This window comes from Syngnathoides biaculeatus, chromosome 11, assembly GCF_019802595.1.
Source record: "Syngnathoides biaculeatus isolate LvHL_M chromosome 11, ASM1980259v1, whole genome shotgun sequence".
NCBI lineage: Eukaryota > Metazoa > Chordata > Actinopteri > Syngnathiformes > Syngnathidae > Syngnathoides > Syngnathoides biaculeatus.
Genome location: NC_084650.1, coordinates 29,688,072 through 29,709,519, shown reverse-complemented (window position 1 = coordinate 29,709,519; position 21,448 = coordinate 29,688,072). Strand labels below are relative to the sequence as shown.

The 21,448-nt window shown below is 41.6% G+C and overlaps 1 protein-coding gene across 1 annotated transcript in view; it reads left to right on the top strand.

Annotated features, from left to right (window-relative positions):
- The first annotated feature begins 8,524 nt into the window (after nucleotides 1–8,524).
- Nucleotides 8,525–21,448, top strand: part of rab11fip5b (RAB11 family interacting protein 5b (class I)) — a 33,330-nt gene continuing 20,406 nt past the window's right edge. Inside the window, exons 1-2 of the mRNA XM_061835864.1 lie at nucleotides 8,525–8,989; nucleotides 9,068–9,575. Of these exons, the coding sequence (XP_061691848.1) occupies nucleotides 9,181–9,575 (395 nt within the window). The 5' untranslated portion in view covers nucleotides 8,525–8,989; nucleotides 9,068–9,180. The remainder of the gene's footprint in view (nucleotides 8,990–9,067; nucleotides 9,576–21,448) is intronic.

Genomic DNA, 21,448 nt, shown 5'->3' with positions numbered 1-21,448 from the left:
CAAAAATAAATGCCACAATCAAACAAATGTTTCCCGATATACAATATGAGCAATTTTGTGTGTGTGTGTTTTTAATAACAGATCCTCTGAGGTCATACAAATATCAGTCTGGATCAGTCTCTCTCAGAGGCGGTATATTGCCCATGAATTGTAGGTTCCTTACTCCTGCTTTAAATAGTGACAACATGCCACATGAGGATAATGCTTCTCCATCTAGTTTGTAGCCCCACAATAGTTAATTGCAAGTTAGATATGAAGGGGTTTTCCACTAAAATTGTCTTCCATTTGCCATCTTTTCATTGTCTTTTTAATAACATTAGAAAATCTGAAAGTAAAGTATTTTTGGGAGGGGTGGTTACTAAGCAAAACGTTATGTCCCGAGTGACTGTGACAAAGCACCTTGAATTGTAAGCCTCTTTGTGTGTTCCCTGAGAGGTAAGCTTACATAACCGGTCGTTTTGCACTTTGCATCATTTAATCAATATTAATGTGTCCTCTTTCTGCTTTGAGATTCTGCTGATAAATTGTCTACCCTAGCTCTTTCACCCTTAACAATATTTCTGGTAACTGCAGCACAACATGTTTACACTGTTCTTGGCAGTCATGATGCCCTAGCGTGGGATTTCGGGCAGTTTTTTTTTCATTTGTATTCAAGACATACTAAGTTTTCAGGGTTGCTGAGTCTTGGAGGCTCAAAAGCAGTTCGACCTTCGGTTTACCATGGATGCCAAGTTCTGATGAGCTGGCTTACATTTTCCAAATTTTGTCAAAGCTTTCAACAAATGAAATATGCACGCTAGACACCTTCAGAGCATGTTTCTAATCCTTGCAGTATCGAATGACAATTCACAGTCGCTTGCCATGAAAACTGGCAGAAGTTGGACATAATGCGCACCAAAAGCAGCAGAATGAGACAAAATCTGAAATTACAGTGAGCTGCCAGGAATACAGTGGGGCAAAAAAAGTATTTAGCCACGCGCTGTGCAAGTTCTCCGACTTAAAAAATGAGGGAGGCCGGTAAATTAAAAAGTATTTGGTCAATGACAAATAAGCAAAATTCCTGGCTCTCACAGAGCTGTAACTTCTTCTTGAAGAGGCTCCTGAAAGGTTTGAGTTTGGAACCACTAAAACAAAAAAGACACCCACAACCTCAAACTGTCACAAACTCCTCTATGGCCAAGACCAAGGAGCTGTTGAAGGACTCCAGAAAAAAAATTGTAGAGCTGCACTGGGCTGGAAAGACAGAATCTGCAAAAGGTGAGCAACTTGGTATGAGGAAACCAAGGCTGGGAGAAATTATAAGAAAATGGAAGACATACAAGACCACTGATAATCGCCTTCAATCTGGGGCTCCACACCAGATCTCACTCTTTAAGGTCAAATTGATCACATGAAAGGTGAGCAAAATCCCAGAACCACACTGGGGACTCTAGTGAATGACCTGCAGAGAGTTGGGACCAAAGAAACAATGCTACTACCATCAGTAACACAGTACCCTGCCAGGGGACTTAAATCCTGCATCGCCAGCATGTCCTCTTGCTTAAGACAGTAAATGTCCAAGCCTGTCTGAAGTTAGCGAGAAAACATTTGGATGCACCACAAGAGGATTGGGAGAGTGCCATGTGGTCAGATGAAGCCAAAATAAAGCTTTTTGATAAAAACTCAACTTGTCCTGTATGGAGGAGAAAGAATGCTAAGGCGCATTCAAAGAACACCATACCTACTGTGAAGCACAGGGGTGGAACCATCATGCTTTGGGGCTATTTTTCTGCAGAGAGACCAGGACGACTGATCTGCGTAAAGGAAAGGATGAATGGGGCCATGTATCATGAGATTTTTAGTGAAAATCTCCTTCCATCAGCAAGGGCATTGAAGATGAAACGTAGCTAAGTCATTCAGTATGACAATGATCCCAAACGCGCAACCCGGGTAACGAAGGAGAGGCTTCATATGAAGTATTTCAAGGTCCTGGAGTGGCCTAGCTTGTTTCCAGATCTCAATCCAATTAAAAATCTTTGGAGTGAGTAGAAAGTCTGTGTTGCCTACTGATAACCCCAAAACATCACTGTTATAGAGGAGTTTTGCATGAATGAATGGGCCAAAATGCCAGCAACAATCTGTGAAAACTTTGTCAAGATTTACAGAAAACATTTGACCTCTGTCATTCTCAACAAAGGGTGCATACATAGTATTGAGATGAACTCTTGTTATTAACCACATACTTTGTACTTATTTCCCACCATAATTTCCTAAATTATTGCTTTAAAAATGTAATTCTCTGGCTCTTTTCCCTTCATTTTGTCCCTTCGTTGGTGAGGTAAATTGTACCTATGATGAAAATTACAGGGCTCTCTCATCTTTTAAGTGGGAGAACTTGCCCAGCTAGTGGTTGAGTAAATACTTTTTTGCCCCACTGTTCATATGCTTCCTGATGGACGAAGGACCACCTTGAAGTTTACTTATGCCTTATTATTACTTTTCGTTGCGTTTACTCCTTTTTTTTACAATAACCAACTAGGTTTCTCATTTACATCTTTACTTCTGTGGCAAAGTTTGACAGTTCCATTCTGTCTCCTGTCATTTTCTCATGGCCCAGTTTGTCCATGGTAGCCTGAAAGATACTTGTGGTGTTTACCGGGAAGACAAAGATTAAAAGGCTTCAAGCTATTTTTTTTCTTTGCCAAGCATCCTGTGTGTGACGTAATCAGTTAGCATCTAAATGACTTGTTTTGCGTTTTCTTGCCATTTTTTGTGAAGCTTCCACAAAAGGATACCAGTAACAGCAAAGATATTTTTAAAAAGTGCACTGTGACATGGGAGAGCATCTAGCGCTTCAGTACAATAGCAGCAAAATGATTGTTAATTACCGCGTTTGGTCTCTCGCTCTGATTCTTATATTTAAGAAATGCTGATTTTTATATATGAAAGGGAAAAAAAATACTAATAGCTACATGTCCCTCTGTGGAAAAAATAACCGCCCCGTACATTTAAAAATTGATTGCACACCCACACACCGCGTTTTCCATATCCGCCAGTGACTCTTTCACATCTTCATGGTGATATTGTCTTTCTCTTCAGTGCAGAATTGCTTGAATTCAGCAACAATGGAGGGTTTTTAAGCATGAACATCCTTTTTCAGATTAAGACAAGGCTTTTCAATTGGAATGCATTTTGGATAGCTGTCCTTCTCCAAAAATCAAGTGTGCTTCATCTTAAGGTCACAAACTGATAGCCAAGCATTCTCCATGATTTTCAGACTTCTTGGTTAAAAGTTTTGGAGGTTCCACTTTCATTGCCTGGTGTGTAGCTTCTGCTGAAGTGCTCACTTTTCACAGACTGACATGCCAGATGTTAATTACTTCCCTATAATTTTTGGGTGGTGGGCGTTCTATTAAAACGCTGAATTGTGGGTAGAAATGTAAAGTGACAGAAAAACAAAACATTCCTTAAATTTGCCTTGACGCCTTAAATTTGACATCACAATGTTAAAGATTAATGCTCTCACAATATTTGACTTTCTCAACAGAAGCTCCTTTTTTAGATGTTCACTGGAACTGTATGACATTATGTACTGCATTTTATTGGTCAATTCAATGTTACGAATGTACTTTGTAAACATTGCTGTGTAAAGGTGAACTGTACTATATTATAGAGTACAAGTGTCCGTGTATGTGTGTCTTGTTTTTTTTTTTTTAACCACGTAGAAAAGTGCCACAGGAACCTTAAAAATGTTGCATTATGTCCTTGTACTATGAATGTGAACATTTACTGTAACTATTGCTCCTAAATCCTTTCAGTGGCTATTTCAACACTGAAAAGAAACATTGATTTGATTTTTACAAATCTTCTGGTTTCAGTTTGTTTTATAATTCATAATAAAGGGTGAACTGAAACTCATCAATCATCGATGTTCTCTAATTTAGTTTACTAACAGTTGAGGTAGCTACTGGTTAGCTCTCAGGCTAGTTACCAACAGGTGTACATAAATCTATATCTATTTATACATTAATTCTAATGTCCCTGTCTATCAATGTAATTGGAAGATGATATGTCTATTGCGCTAGCTAGCTATTAATCTGTACACTAGTCTAGTCAGCCATTAATTTTTGTATTGACGGTTATGTAGTGTTTCTGTATCAATTTGATATAATTACATTTACATCCAGCATGCAACCAGCAATCAGAATTATTCTTTTGATGGAGTTTTATCATGTATTACTTTATTACTAATTGATATCGATGTGTAGTTATTATTGTCTCTCTGAATGTACAGGTGTGTGGATTGGGTTCAATGAAGACGCTTCAATGTACTGGTTTCCAGAATTTATTTACACATGCAGAAGACATTACAGCACATCAACTGCCTTCTGAAGTCCTCTCTATACTACAAAGCCCAACGGAAGCAGAGCACAGCAGATTCCACAGAAAATGACAAAATACCCGTGAGTAGATAATAAAAATCAAAATTAAATTCACAAATACTCAAAATAATTCATGAAATGATCAATACCATTCAAAAATTAGGAAGAAAAATAATTATGCAAACCTAACACTCACTGATTTTGATCAAATATGAAAACCTACTACACTTTACAGTACACATCATTTAAAACATCACAGAATATGAGGGATCTTCATCAGAAATGCAACATCAAATAAATCCTCTGAGTATGAAGTGATGTCACCACAATGCTTAGCTCTCGCCTGCTTCTGGGATGGTGTCACGCCGTCAGACTCCATGAGGTCAGCAGGTTAATTTTTGATGTTCTCAACCTTAGTTGGTTCTGTCAACATGCCACTCCTCTTAATTTCGTGTCCAAGGAAGTTCACAGGTCTCCCAAGGATTGAGCAATTTCGGGGGAACAGCTTCTAGGTATGGCTACGTCGTCTCCCAAACACCATCTCCAGTCATTGCATTGAGTCGTTTCCTCATCATGGCAAATCATCAAGATAAACAGCAGACTCATATTTGCTCTCACAAAATGGTGTTCATGTTACACATGCAGCTCTGGATTGTGTTCCAGTGGCGCTGTGACAGACATTTGTACTCATGGCTGTGGTAAAGGCTGAATATTTGAATACTTTTTTTTTATCGTAGATTGAGCACTTCCTATCGTCTTTGTGGAGTGGCTTGTTTTGCAACCTGGTCAAATCCTTCATGCTGAATGCCGTTTTCTCTCAGCTCTGCAAGAAAATCCATCTGTTGAGGTACCAGCTGAACATCCTTCAGGGTCCCCGTGTTCAACCAGCGAAAATCTGTACAGATGAAGAGATCACCAATCCCCCCCCCCATATCAATTTTTTTTTACCCCACATCAGCACCTGTTTAGAAGACACTGTCAACTGTTGCCAACTCTGTGAATACATGTATTCACAAAAACTGATAAAAACTACAAATGTGTAAAGAGGTCCAACCAAAACTTTGGGTTTCAAACCACTGCTTGTAACTGGTGTAAAGAGGAGGGTTCTCGTCTAGAAAGCCTGAGAATTTACTTGGAAAGCAGCCTGTGTCAAGTTACGAGTGAGCAGGAAAAAAAGTGTACACCAGGCCCTGGGAAGCATTTTCAAGTGATTCAAAACTGCAAATGTTGTCATTTTGGGAGTTCTTGATTTGATCTCTCATGGCTCTTTCTGAATACAGGTCAGCTAGTATAACAATGTAGCTCCGGCTGGTGTGGACTGGGCTGAGGCAATTGAAACAGTCCGTCAGACATCGAGTGTGAGATGCTGGTGTGGTTTGTGACATTACACTTTTCAACTCTACTCTCGCCCGCGTCTATCACGAGGGGCACGTTTGAAACTCCCACCATGATTTTGATGTGATGTGTTCCACTGTTCCATTTTCTCCATCATCTTTTGAAACCTATCAACCATGCTTGTGAGTAATCTCTCCTCCGACTGTTGCAGATTTTGAGCAACTGGAGCGAAGGATGAGATTTCATCACATTGTGACACACCTTGCACAGGGACCGATGCCACAGAATGGCTGGGACCCTGACACTCGTGATGTTGGACTTGAAGAGGGGAGGTTGAAGGACTTGGAGAATTTGGGGAATCAGAATTTGTGTTCGGAACACCAGCTAACATTAGCTTTTCAACAATGGATTCACCAATTTGAACACCTAACTGTCCAGCCATGTCTTTGAGGCGGCGAATAGCATCAACATCACTGGAGGGTCTAGGGGTTCTGGGACCCTCCCTGATAGGAGAACAACTCGGGCTCTGACACAACCCTGAATCTGTACGACCATTGAGTGTGAACTCTGATCTTCCCAAGTCCCCACTATCAACAATATCTCTGAGCCAAGCTCTTTTACCTTTGGGTAAAGTAGAATTAGCGGATTCATCCATCCTTAGTTTAACAATTGTATGCAACCCTTTAATGACTTGGATGGAGCAGAGAAGCAGTGATAGTCATGTTAGTAGTGCAACATAAACCAGTCTTTCAGAAACCTGGCCATACAAAAGTCACAAAAATGGGATAAGGACAGCAGTGCAGCATCCACAGCAAGAAGACGCTTCAATTTACTTGTTTCCGGAATTTATTTACTCCTGCAGGGGACGTTACAGTGTATTAATTGGGTTTCCCAAGCCCTTTCTGCACACCTCTGCTCCTCTCAACCAGCAACATTGCAATGTGAGAGAAGGACTGAGAAGGAAGCAGAGTACCATTCAGCTCATTGAAAGAAAAGCATTGACTATTTGGACTCATTCAAAAGTTTGGGAAAAGGCAAATTAATTGACCTGACAAGGATGTTGTGCATTTTAGGTCCAGTATCAAATTTCAGTTGAAAGAATATACCCTACCTTTTGTGAAGTGTTGGCTATATAGCAATATATGGGTGCATATTAATATCAAGTTGATAATACACTATATGATACACTTTATATATAAATTATAGATATACAAATGGAATGAACAATGCTGATATAGCTAGAAGGATATAAAAGGTAAATATCTCAACTTGAAAGAGAAATATGCTGTGATGCATTGTTAAACAAACTTTACAAAAACGGTTAATAAAATTGAAAAGTCCACTTACTTCCATAATTCCATTAAAAAAATTAACTTTTATAGATGAAGGGCCCACAATTTCAGGTATTTGTTTATTGTTATATAAATTGGGCCCGCAGCTCGAAAAAACCCATAAAATCAGGAATTCCAAATATTTAAATACTATGAAGAAATTACAACTAACTTTTCAGTTTTTCTCAGAAAAAAAAACAAATTTGAATTATTAAATGAATCAAAATATGATTTCAAAATATGTTCATCTTCAATGGATAGGTTCCCAATGATGTCACCACCACCCTTAGATCAATCAGATAAATTAACAATAGGTGAATCACGCTTCATCTGTCACCTGTGTTCTCTGACCTCTATGACACAAAAGATGGCGTAATTGGAAACCTATCCATACTTGTTTGGGAATCCCTTTGCTTGAATCACTGCCTCGATGTGCCGTGACATTGAGGCAACAAGCCTGTGGTATTGCCTGGGAGTTTTGGAGGCCCAGCTTTCCTTGATACCTGCTATCATTTTTTTTTGTTTCTGGGGATGGTGTCCTTCATTTGCCTCTTGATAATACACCATCAATTCTCAATGGGGGTTAGATCCGGTGAGTTAGATGGGCAGCTAAGCACTGTGAAGGCATGGGCATCAAATCAGCTTTTGGTGCTCTTGGCTGTACGGCCAGGGACCAGGTCCTGCTAGAAGATGAAATCTGCATCTCCATTGAGATCCCCAGGAGAAGAAATCCTCAAGTCCTCTAAAACATTCGAGTAGATTGTTGCGGTGACTTTTGATTTACGAAAGCAGAATTTGTCAACACTTGCACTAGAAATTGCACCACAAGCCATGACTGACTGGAGATATTTCACACTGGACCTCAAACGGCTTGGGTTCTGTTTTTCACCAAACCCTTGGATCTTGATTCCCAAATGAAAGGCACACTTTAGTTTCATTGAAAAAGAGGACCTTGGACCACTGGCTAACAGTGCAGTTCTTCTCACCCAGTTGAGACCCTTCCTACATTGGCTCTGTCTCAGAAAGGACTTAACCCAAAGAACCCGACAGTTGTAGCACATTTCCCAGATGCATCTGAATGTGCTGTTTTTGAAGCTATGACTGCCTTCTCATTCCACGTTTCTGGACCCCTGCTAGATTCTTGAATCTTCTGTTTGATAATCCGCTGAAGGCCACTGTTATCTCTTTTGGTGACCTACAAAATACGGCCTGATTCATCACAGTATTCCTGATTTTGTGGGTTTTATGAGCTGTAAGCCCAAAATATTTTAAAATAAACAAATACTTGAAAATTTTTCTAATTGCCCTCCATTGGTCTATGAAAGTTTACATTTTTGAATGGATTTATGGAAATGAAGATTTCCGTAATATTCATTTTATTGGAAAGGTTCTTTATTTTCAGTCCACAAAAAAAAAATAATGGCTACAAATTGATACATAGACAGATGTGTGCAAATGAACAGCTGGTAAATAGAATAGAGTAAAAATGTGAGGGGTGTACTCACTTTTAGGAGGTAGTGAATTTCTATATATTTAAGACACAGTACAGTATGTCACCAGTGTCAATACTCTCGTGTATGCTGAATATGCACATAACGTTGCATCATTTTTTTTTTGTTCATTTCACGCCGGTGTCCATTAGATAGCGTCAGAGCAATAGAGATGACGACCACGTCAGGAAGCCTCCAAAATTGTGCCGCATATGCTGTATAATAAAAAATCGGTTGTTCCATACAACAGCTTGCATCCCCTTGTCGTCATCTGTTTTCTCTTATGTTGGTGTCGCATCGTCATCGTGTTGCGCGATGACGATGGGCTGCACATGGTCGCACGTGGCTTTCACAGATGTGATTTTTTTTTTAAATGTATTTGGGGTTTTTTTTGCTATCCATTTTCAGTGCTGATCATGTGACCGTGACGGTTCCGCCCAGAACAACTTCAGCAGCATGTGTTGACATTCCGGTACTGTGCAGAGCCATTTTATTTTCGGGGTGGGTTATTTATGCAGCTTTGACCGATCTGCGCCGTTGATTTCTGCAGCACGGCGCGTCCGGCGTGCTTGCCGGTTCTCTTCCGGGATGGACGTGTGCACACCGGCTGCTCCGAGCCGCCTCGCAGCCTGAAAAGTGACAGCTAAAAAGCGGCGGTCAAAGATGATGTCGCTCATCGATCTGGACGACGATCAGCGGTGGGTGCCCACGCACGTCAATGTCACCGTGCACCGGGCCAGGGGGCTGCGGACCAAGAGCAAACACGGCAGCCGCTACCTATACGCGGTGGTCCAGGTGGGCAAGGACAAGTACACCACTGGCCTGGTGGACAAGGCCGAGGTGCCCGTGTGGTCCGAAGAGTGCTGCTTCGAGCTCCTCCCGGGCATCCTGGAGGCAGACGGGGCAGCTGGAGGCGGCCGCGGAGCCTACCCGCCCGGGAGCGCCGACCTGGTGCTCACCGTCATGCACCGAGTCCTGATTGGGCTCGATGTGTTCCTTGGCCAGACTGTCATCCCGCTGGATCGCATGTTTTTGGAGGGCGCGTGCCTGAGAGACCAGTAAGTGTCTAAACGCATTTGAGTGTCACGTGGTTTGCGGCCCAAACCCCTACGGTGATGACGGTCGAACAATCGCTTAAATTTTTTGACACACAATGCATTATTTGGGAGCCCTGAACACGGCTGTCGGTGTCTATACGAAGCAATTTCGTATTTATACCGTTTGTCCAAACACTCATTATGAACTCGCTTTTTTCTTTTTCAATTCAAGTCTGATTCGTACAAATCAGCATTTGACAGGTTTGAGTTTGCTGTTTTTGTAAGCATATTCCCTTTGTCTTTCCCAATTTCCATTGGAACAACATTTCAAAATGTCGCCTGCCTCTGCCTTAAACCTTTTGAGGAATGAACCCTTTTTAACTTTGTGGGTTTGTTTTCTGGCTTCGATAAAGAAATGCGAATATAATCAATACAGTGGCAAAAGAAATAATATTTGAATGACAGTACAGCAGACTCGTGGTTGGCACGTCAGCCTCAAAGACAGTAAATTCGGGGTCAAATATCCTTTGAAAGAAGTTTGCATGTTGTCTTAATGCCAAAGTGACTTTTCTCAGGGTACTCCAGCTTCTATCCATATTCCAAAACTATGCATGTTAGTTGCATTGAAAACTAAATCGTCCACTGGTGTGAAGGGCTTGTTTATCCAAATGTGAGATCTGATGGGCTGACGACGAGTCCAGGTTGAACGCCACCTCTCACCAAGGCCACTAGGATAAGCTCCAGCCCTCCACAATCTTAAAAAGACTGGCATCATCAAAAATGGATGAATGGATTCACAGTAACAAAGGAACAACAACCACCTTTTTCATAAGTTTACCTTGTCCCTCTATCCCCACTTGCTAATTTGCATTGACAGTAACAAATCATGACGCCTTATACTATTCCAAAATAAAGACGTGGTTCTCCAACGAATGAAAAATCCAATTTAACATATTGAACCGGAAAGAAATGACACTGCCATGCTTTGCCTGCCGCTGTTTTTCTTTTTAGTTGAAAATGGAATGCTTTAACCTGGATCCCGCATCGTATCCTGGCCAAAAGTAAAACCCCGTTTGGTGTTGCACCCGTCTTATTGCCATAAAATGTTTGAAGTGACAATGTTTCCATTCAATGTCAGCTAGCTAGCTTGCAAGCTCTCCCCACTCATTTCCCACGCTGTGTTAAATCTTGCACAAATTTCTCCCATTTCTTCTGCCAGAGTTTCCCATTTGTGCAACTCCTCTGGCACGGCTATCTGATGCCTCTCTCTTTCGTGGAGATTGCCATTTGTCCTGTTATACGACGCTGGAGGCATTATGGCCACATGACTGACGTATCATCCATCACACACATAGCTTGGAAGCAACATATTATTTGACAGTAACCAAAATTTGGGGTCATGCAATATATTTCTTAGATATCAGATCATTGTTCCAGCATCCATCACTTTTACTCACAAGCAATTAATTTCTCATCAGCATCTACTGGGAGTCCCAATTTCCACGCCTTTTGTATTAGGCCGATCGTTCTTTTGTCATTTTAGCTCTTATAGCTCAATAGCGTAGTCATTTATGGTGAATTCCTTATGGACTGAGATACTCTCACTCCTTCTTCATCCAATAATTAGTCCTAAGTCATTGTGGAAAAAGGTTTCTACTTAATTAAATGAGTTGTATATTAATAACAACAGATAAGTAATTTATCATAAAACTGCATTTTGTAATTAGTAATTTTAAATTCAGGATTACTGTTAAAATGGCAGTACGGTGGATCAGCTGGTAAAGCATTGACCTCACAGTTCTGAGGTCCCGGGTTCAATGCCGGACCCGCCTGTGTGGAGTTTGCATGTTCTTCCTGTGCCTGCGTGGGTTTTCTCTGGGGATGCCGGTTTCCTCTTTCCTCCCACATCGCAAAAACATGCAACATTAATTGGACACTCTTAATCACCTGTAGGTGTGATTGTGAGTACGACTGTTGTCTGTCTTCATGTGCCCTGCGATTGGCTGGCAACCAGTTCAGAGTGTACCCTGCCTCCTGCCCATTGACAGCTGGTATAGGCTCCAGCACTCCCCTTGTGACCCTCGTGAGGATAAGCGGTGACGAAAATGAATGGATGGATGTCAAAATGTCATCCTTGCACTTAGGTTAACTGTAAATTCTTGGTCAACATGAACAGGAAAATGTAAAGCAGGATCATAATTTCCTTTGTGCAGGAAATCCAATTGAGAACAGGTTATCAATCACAATCGGAGAGCAATTTACTGTTAGAGATATAAAATCAGAATTGGGATTTGAACCGCTGAGATGTATGGGCTGGGTTCAGATCGATATGCCGTTCAGTCTCAAATAGGAAGCCCTGTAGCCTTTAATTTCTAGGATTTATAGGAATTTAAAGCACAACAGCATGTTTTTGGGGCATTTGTCACCTGCGAGCGTGGGGACCAGGCTTCAACTAACTGACAGGCAGAAGAATGTGGGGACAAAAACAGGCAAATGAAAACCCATCAGCTTGAGAGCATCCAGCGGTGGACCATCCGCCTCAGAGTTTCCCTGGACATGGCTGTGGTGTAAGAGTAACATACTGGAACAGTAAAATACTGGCATATACTGAAAATAACCATAAAGTACAGCTATCCTACCATCGCGGACTGAATATACTGTTAAAATTAATTACATTCACTGTTAAATCAGGGAAATGCTGTTGAAATAAATGTCAATGCACTGTTAAATACTGTAAGCCAAAGTACTCTAATACTTGTAACAAATTACAATAAATGCACTGTAAAATATTATCAATTAAAATAATGTAATTTACTGTGTTTGTTTAGGGTGCGGGGTGGATTTTCTTTATAGTGCAAGAGTTATTAATTCATATTTAATATTTACATTGGCTATAAAATGGTGACACTGAACTTTTCTGTCATTTTTTTGTGATATAAAAAATTAGACCAAGGTGAATCATTTATAAACTCTTTCACCATCAATATGACATAACCTGTTCAACTCAATTAAAAAAAAAAAAGGAATAATTTGAGGAGTGGCACAGCTGTAGAGCGTTGGCCTCACAGTTCAGATGACCAGAGGTCATCCTGTGGAGGGCCTGTGTGGGGTTTTCTCCAGGCCCTCTACTTTCCTCACATCCCAAAAAACATACAACGTTAATTGGACACAATGAATTGCCCTTAGGGGTGAATGTCAATACGACGTATCTGTCTCTATTTGCCCTCCAATTGGCTGGTACCCAGTTCAGGGTTTCCCCCGCCTCCTTCCTGATGACAGCTGGGATAGGCTCCAGCACTCCCGCGACCCTCGTGAGGATAAGCGGCTCATAAAATGAATGATTGTATATTACTTTAGGTGATGTGTGAAATAATGACCTCTGGGTCAATTCCGCTACCAGATGATGCCCAACAGGGTGTTGTTCACTGCTATAAAATAAGACCTACCTACACATTAGCGATAATCCCATGGAACACCTCCACCTAATAAATAATCGGAAAGACTTTCAAAATGATGTTGTCACTGATCCTATTTTTATGTAGTAAAACAGTAATTATCAAATGTGGTTTAACTATTGAAAGAAAGATACAAAGTGATGGTTTCTCAGTGCTTTGGTCAAAGAAGAAAGTTCTTTCAAGTCACTGGGCTCAAGCCCAAGTGAAGTCAAGACTTGTTGTCGTTCAAGTCGAGTTGCAAACCTGTAAACATACTGTCGAGTTTTGGGGATGTGGGAGGAAACTGAAGTGCTCAGAGGAAACCCACGCAGGCACTGGAAGAACATACATACTCCACACAGGGAGGGCCGGGATTAAACCCGGGTCCTCAGAACTGTGAGACCAACGCTTTCCCGCTGTGCACCGTGCTGCACATATAAAGTCCCTCTGATTACATAAATTTTGACTGTTTTCATAGTCATTTCCTCACATTCATTTGCTTTGTAGCAAAATCCTGAATGTTTTATCATAAAACTGATGACATTTGGAGCTGTAATTCTCTTCACCTTGACTAAGGGCCAAGTTCCAGCTTCACTGCAATACCCTTATGACTACTGAACAATCCATAAACTGCATGTCATTTTTCTGCATCAAAACTGAGCGTTATTTGTAAGTTTGTGAACAAAATGTTAGAAACACCCAAGTTGGATGAATACAAATACACCAAAGATGATGATGAAGATAGGCTTTCACTTTGTGTTCTGATCACGATGATGGTCGGTGGTGGTGGTGTGGGAGTGAATTTTAACACATGCTGGTCAGATTCCTCACAGCTACTTCAACGGCCTTGAGAGCGGTTCATGGCAGGACATACTTTGAAATTACGTGACACATCATTTTCACACCTCAGCCACCAAAGCTTGGACCATTGGATCAAAACATCTTTTAATCTGGCTTCTAGAATGATTTCAAACCTAATGTTAAAAATTAGACATTTGAATCGTCTATTGACTCACCGTTTTTGAAACAAATGTTTTTTGCACAGGTGACGTAACGACACCACTGCAGAACATCTGGCTTTAATTGGGGCTCCTCCACCCGCCCTTCGCTGGTGTCCACACACTGCGGAACATACTGAGAATTTCATGCTTCTCACAAAAACATTTTTTGGACTCCAAAGATTTAAGAGACAGGAAGAGCGATGATATGCTCTATGTGCCTCGTATTGTCATCAAACTTTTAAAGTGCACTCACAAAACATCAGATGTCTGGATGTACTGTGAGGCATCTAAAGTTTTTATTTGTCAAAGTCATTGGTCACATTATGAGCTCAAGCCCTCCAGCGAAATCGAACGATTATGTAATATACAGAAGGCATTTCCAAAAAGAAATCAATCTTTTTGTCGTTGTTCATTTTGTTCTGCTGCCAGACGTTATGTGGAAAGGAAAGTTTATTGATATATATATATATATATATATATATATATATATATATACTGTACAGCACATTCTGGCGGTACGATAGCCGACTACTTTCCACATACACCTCACAATCAAACCCATGGTGTGGCCGTTCTGTATGAGTGTGAATGGTTGTTTTTCACCATTCGTACAGTATGTGTGCCCAGCGATTGGCTGGCAACCAGTCCACGGCTGCTGGAATAGGCTCCAGGATGAGTGGCATAGAAATTGAATTGATGGATGGATAGACTAATTCCACATTGTGTGTTTCACGTAATATCTATTAAAATGTAACAAAACAAAAAACTACAAACTATAATAAGTACAGTCATGTGCCAAAGCATTGGCACAAGACAAGCGCTGCTGTTTTTAATAAGTGTTTTTTAACAGCAGGAATCTTGTTGTAGCTTACCAAAAGGACTTCAAAATCATGTAAGGTAATTTTAGTGATTTGTTTCCAAACACATTAAATGTTTAAACTACTCAAAACGTGCAAAGACTGGAAAAAAATTGTACTAAATTGCTGATATATAGAGTGCCTTTTTAAAGTATTCGGCCCCCTTGAACTTTTCAACCTTTTGCCACATTTCAGGCTTCAAACATAAAGATAACATTTTCATTTGTTTGTTGTCAAGAATCAACAAGTGGAACACAATCGTGAAGTGGAATGTAATTTATTGGATATTTTATACATTTTTAACAAATAAAAAAACTGAAAAGTGGGGCATGCAATATTATTCTGCCCCTTTGCTTTCAGTGCAGCAAACTCCAGAAGTTCACTGATGAGCAATCCTATTGAAATGGAAGGAGTATCAGACCACTGCAAATCCACCAAGACGTCTGTTTGGTGTAAAAGCAACACAGCTCATCACTCTGAACACACCATCCACACTGTCAAACATGGTGGTGGCAGCCTCATGGTTTGGGCCTGCTTTTGTTCAGCAGGGACAGGGAAGATGGTTCAAATTGATGGGAAGTTGAACGGAGCCAAATAAAGGACCATTCTGGAAGAAAACCTGTTGGAGTCTGCAAAAGACCTGAGACTGGGTTGGAGATTTATCTTCCAACAAGACAATTATCCAAAACACCCTAAAAATCAAATCTACAAAGGAATGGTTCACAAATAAATGAATGAATGGTCAAGTCAAAGTCCTGCCATGAATCCAATCGAGAATCTGTGGGCAGAGCTGAAGACTCCTGTTCACAAACCCTCTCCATCCAACCTCACTGAGCTTGAGCTGTTCAAGGAAGAATGGGTAAGAATTTCCATCTCTCAATGTGCAAAACTGATAGAGACATACCGCAAGCGACTTGCAGCTGTAAAAGGTGGCGCTACAAAGTATTAATGCAAGGGGCCCGAATAATATTGCATGCCCCACTTTTCAGATTGTTGTTTGTTAAAAAAGTTTAAAATATCCAATAAATTTTGTTCCACTTCACGATTGTGTCCCAGTTGTTGTTGATGCTTGAGAAAAAAATATAATTTGATGTATACCTGAAATGTGCCGAAAGGTTGAAAAGTTCAAGGGGGCCGAATTCTTTCACAAGGCACTGTATGTAGCGTTAGACACCTTTTCACCATTATTTGGCTGTGACTAAAACTAAGCCCAAGTACGTACTTTGGGATGCTGGCATGAGTCAGCCTTCTACCACTGTAAAAATAGTAACTACCTTCATTCTGTCAGAAGTTGATTGCTGTAATTTTAAGTAACTAAGTGATAATAACTTGCCCAATTTATATCACTACAGTGGGCAGTTAGTCATCAAGCATGTGTCAAACACCGCCTCCCCCCCAAAAAAAAGCACATTTCCTGGAGTGTTATGTGTTTTGTGTTATTTGGACTACAGTATCGCTGCTGTGCCATGGAACCACTAGTATTGATTCATTCTCTGTTCTGATTCTCCTCACGTCGATCGGGGACGTGCTAGAGCCCACCCTCGCTATCTTCAGGCGACAGGCGAGGTTAACCCTGAAATTGGTCAGCAGGCAATCACACAGCACATACGTATACAGTGAAGAAAATAAGTATTTGAACACCCTGCTATATTGCAAGTTCTCCCACTTAGAAATCATGGAGGGGTCTGAAATTTTCATCATAGGTGCATGTCCACTGTGAGAGAGATGATCTAAAAAGAAAAATCCAGAAATCACAATGTACGTTTAATGTTTTTAATGATGTATTTGTGTGATACAGCTGCAAATTAGTATTTGAACACCTGTCTTATCAGCTAGAATTCTGATCCTCAAAAACCTGTTAGTCTGCCTTTAAAAGTCCACCTCCACTCCATGTATCATCCTGAATCAGATGCACCTGTGTGAGGTCGTTAGCTGCATGAAGACACCTGTCTACCCCATATAATCAGTAAGACTGAAACTTGTACCATAGCCAAGACCAAAGAGCTGTCCAAAGACACCAGAGACAAAATTGTAAAACTCCACATGGCTGAAAAGGGCTACGGAGAAATTGCTAAGCAGCTTGGTGAAAGGAGATCCACTGTTGGAGCAATCATTAGAAAATGGAAGAAGCTAAACATGACGGTCAATCTCATTCGGCGTGGAGCCCCATGCAACCTCGTGGGGTCTCATTGAACATTAGAAAGGTGAGGAATTAGCCCAGGATTGCGCGACAGGACTTAGTCAATGACCTGAAAAGAGCTGGGACCACCGTTTCCAAGGTGACTTGGTAATACAGTAAGACGTCATGGTTTGAAATCATGCATGGCACGGAATGTTTCCCGGTTTAAACCAGCTCATGTCAAGGCCTGTCTTAAGTTTGCCAATGACCGTTTGGATGACACAGAGGAGTCATGGAAGAAAGTTTTGTGGTCAATGAGACCAAAATTGAACTTTTTGGTCATAATTCTACTTACTGTGTTTGGAGGAAGACGAATGATACGTTCCATCCCAAGAACACCATCCTAACTGTGAAGCATCATGCGTTCTGCACATGGGGAAGGACGCCTGCACTGTAGTAAGGAGAGGATGACTGCGGCCATGTATTGTGAGATTTTGGGGAAAAATCTCTTTCCTTTGGTCAGAGCATTGAAGATGGGTCGTGGCTGGGTCTTTCAACATGACAATGACCCGAAGCACACAGCCAGAAACACCAAGGAGTGGCTCCGTTAGAAACATATCACGGTTCTGGCATGGCCTAGCCAGTCTCCAGACCTAAACCCAATAGAAAATCTTTGGAGGGACCTGAAACTCCATGTTTCTCAGCGACAGCCCAGAAACCTGCCTGGCCTAGAGAAGATGTGTGTGGAGCAGTGGGCCAAAATCCCTCCTGCGGTATGTGCAAACTTGGTGAACAACTACAGGAAACGTTTAACCTCTTTAATTGCAAACAAAGGCTACTGTACCAAATATTAACATTGGTTTTCTCAGGTGTTCAAGTACTTATTTGCAGCTGTATCACACAAATAAATCTTAATAATAATAATTAATTATTTTTTCTTTTTAGTTTGTCGCTCTCACTGTAGATATGCTCCTACGATGGAAATTTCAGACTCCTCCATGATTTCTAAGTGGGAGAACTTGCAATATAGCAGGGTCTTCAAATACTTATTTTCTCTACTGTACACAAAAACAAATAACCATTAAGCAGGGCACATGGAAATAAAACAAAGACAGTACTGACATCTATGGGCAATTTAGAGTCTTCAATTACACTACCATGCAAGTTTTAGGGACATGAGAGGAAACTGCAGCACCTGAAGAAAACCCACGCAGACACAGGGAGAACATGGAAACTCCACACAGGCCGGGGCGAGAGGGCGGGATCTGAACACCGGTCCTCAGAACTGTGAGGCCAATGCTCTACAGCTGTTTCACCGTGCCACCTTATATACATATATATGTATATATATGTATATATATAAAACGCTCGATCCTTTAAATTCCAAAGCTTTTACTTTCTTTTTGTCCTTTATAACTTGAACAATCTGAACCTCCAATTCGTAAATATTTTTTTTCAGCTGTCCTGTAGAACACTGATATTGTGTCATCTGACTCCTGGTTAACCATAATCTTGTTTTTTCATTTTATCAAGATATTTTGGTCAATTGTTTACTTTGTGGAACTATTTGAGGAAGGCACTTTTGTTAACCTAGTAATGCAGCCCTATGGGGGCACAAACCAGTGCAATCTGTAGGCCGGTCCCAAGCCCAGATAAATGCAGAGGGTTGCGTCAGGAAGGGCATCCGGCGTAAAAACTGTGCCAAACAAATATGAGCGTTCATCTAAAGAATCCCATACCGGATCGGTCGTGGCCTGGGTCAACAACGCCCGCCCCTGGCACTGCTAACCTGCAGGGCGTCGGTGGAAATTCAGATACTGTGGGTCGAAGACAAAGAAGAGGAGGAAACCGGATCCATCGTCAGAAGAAAAAGAGGAATGCACAGAGCCTACAACTGAGTGTAGGGACTTTGAATGTTGGGACTATGACAGGAAAAGCTCAGGAGTTGGTTGACAGGATGATTAGGAGAAAGGCTGATATTCTGTGCATCCAAGAGAGCAGGTGGAAAGAAAGTAAGGCTAGAAGTTTAGGAGCAGGGTTTAAATTATTCTACCACGGAGCAGATGGGAAGCGAAATGGAGTAGGGGTTATTTTAAATGAAGAGCTGGCAAAGAATGTCTTGGAGGTGAAAAAAGTATCAGATCAAGTGATGAGACTAACATTTGAAAATGAGGGTGTTATGTATAATGTGGTTAGCGGCTATGCCCCACAGGTAGGATGTGACCTAGAGTTGAAAGAGAAATTCTGGAAGGAACTAGATGAAGTAGTTCTGAGCATCCCATACAGCGAGAGAGTTGTGATTGGTGCAGATTGTAATCGACATATTGGTAAAGGAAACAGGGGCGATGAAGAAGTGATGGGTAAGAACGGCATCCAGGAAAGGAACTTTGGGGGACAGATGGTGGTGGACTTTGCAAAAAGGATAGAGATGGCTGTAGTGAACACTTATTTCCAGAAGAGGGAGGAACATAATAGTGATGTACAAGAGCGGAGGTAGAAGCACGCAGGTGGATTATATTTTGTGCAGACGATGTAATCTGAAGGAGGTTACTGACTGTAAAGTAGTGGTAGGGGAGAGTAGCTCGACAGCATAGGATGGTAGTGTGTAGGATGACCCTGGTGGTGGGTAGGAAAAGACAAAGGTAGACCAGAGAACCATGTGGTGGAAGCTGAGAAAGGAAGAATGTTGTGCGGCCTTTCGGAAAGAGGTAAGACAGGCTCTCGATGAACAGCAGAAGCTCCCGGAAGACTGGACAACGACAGCTAAGGTAATCAGAGAGACAGCAGGAGAGTACTTGGTGTGTCTTTTGGTAGGAAAGGGGAGAAGGAGACTTGGTGGTGGAACCCCAAAATACAAGGAGTCATACAAGGAAAGAGATTAGCGAAGAAGTGGGATACTGAGAGGACTGAGGAGAGGCGAAAGGAGTACATCGAGATGCGACATAGGGCAAAGGTAGAGGTGCCAAAGGCTAAACAAGAGGCATATGAAGACATGTACACCAGGTTGGACACGAAAGAAGGAGAAAAGGATCCCTACAAGTTGGCCAGACAGAGGGATAAAGATGGGAAGGATGTGCAGCGGGTAAGGGTGATTAAGGATAGAGATGGAAATGTGTTGACTGGTGCCAGTAGTGTGCTAAATAGATGGAAAGAATACTTTGAGAAGTTGATGAATGAAGAAAATGAGAGAGAAGGAAGAGTTGAAGAGGAAGTGTGAAGGACCAGGAAGTGGAAATGATTACTAAGAGGGAAGTCAGAAAAGCACTAAAAAGGATGAAAAATGGAAAGGCAGTTGGTCCTGATGACATACCGGTAGAGGTATGGAGAGATGGCTGTGGAGTTTTTGACCAACTTATTCAACAGAATACTAGCGGGCGAAAAGATGCCTGAAGAATGGAGGAAAAGTGTTCTAGTTCCCATTTTTAAGAACAAAGGGGATGTTCAGAGCTGTGGGAACTATAGAGGAATAAAGTTGATGAGCCACACAATGAAGTTATGGGAAAGAGTAGTGGAGGCTAGACTCAGGACAGAAGTAAGTATCTGCGAGCAACAGTATGGTTTCATGCCTAGAAAGAGTACCACAGATGCATTATTTGCCTTGAGGATGCTCGTGGAAAAGTACAGAGAAGGTCAGAAGGAGCTACATTGTGTCTTTGTGGATCTAGAGAAAGCCTATGACAGAGTACCAAGAGAGGAACTGTGGTACTGCATGCGTAATTCTGGTGTGGCAGAGAAGTATGTTAAAATAGTACAGGACATGTATGATGGCAGCAGAACAATGGTGAGGTGTGCCTTCGGTGTGACAGAAGAATTTAAGGTGGAGGTGGGACTGCATAAGGGATCAGCTCTGAGCCCCTTCCTGTTTGCAGTGGAAATGGATAGGCTGACAGATGAGGTTAGACTGGAATCCCCTTGGACCATGATCGCAGATGATATTGTGATATGCAGTGAAAGCAGGGAGCATGCAGAGGAACAATTAGAAAGATGGAGACATGCACTGGAAAGGAGAGGAATGAAGATTAGCCGAAGTAAAACAGAATATATGTGCGTGATGTGAATGAGAAAAGTGGAGGGGGAAGAGTGAGGCTACAGGGAGAAGAGATAGCGAGGGTGGATGACTTCAAATATTTAACAACAATCCAGAGCAATGGTGAGTGTGGTAAGGAAGTGAAGAAACGGGTCCAAGCAGGTTGGAACAGCTGGCGAAAGGTGTCTGGTGTGTTATGTGACAGAAGAGTCACTGCAAGGATGAAGGGCAAAGTTTACAAAACAGTGGTGAGGCCGGCCATGATGTACGGATTGGAGACGGTGGCACTGAAGAAACAACAGGAAGCAGAACTGGAGGTGGCAGAAATGAAGATGTTGAGGTTCTCGCTCGGAGTGACTAGGTTGATAGGATTAGAAATGAGCTCATTAGAGGGACAGCCAAAGTTGGATGTTTTGGAGACAAGATTCGAGAGAGCAGACTTCGATGGTTTGGACA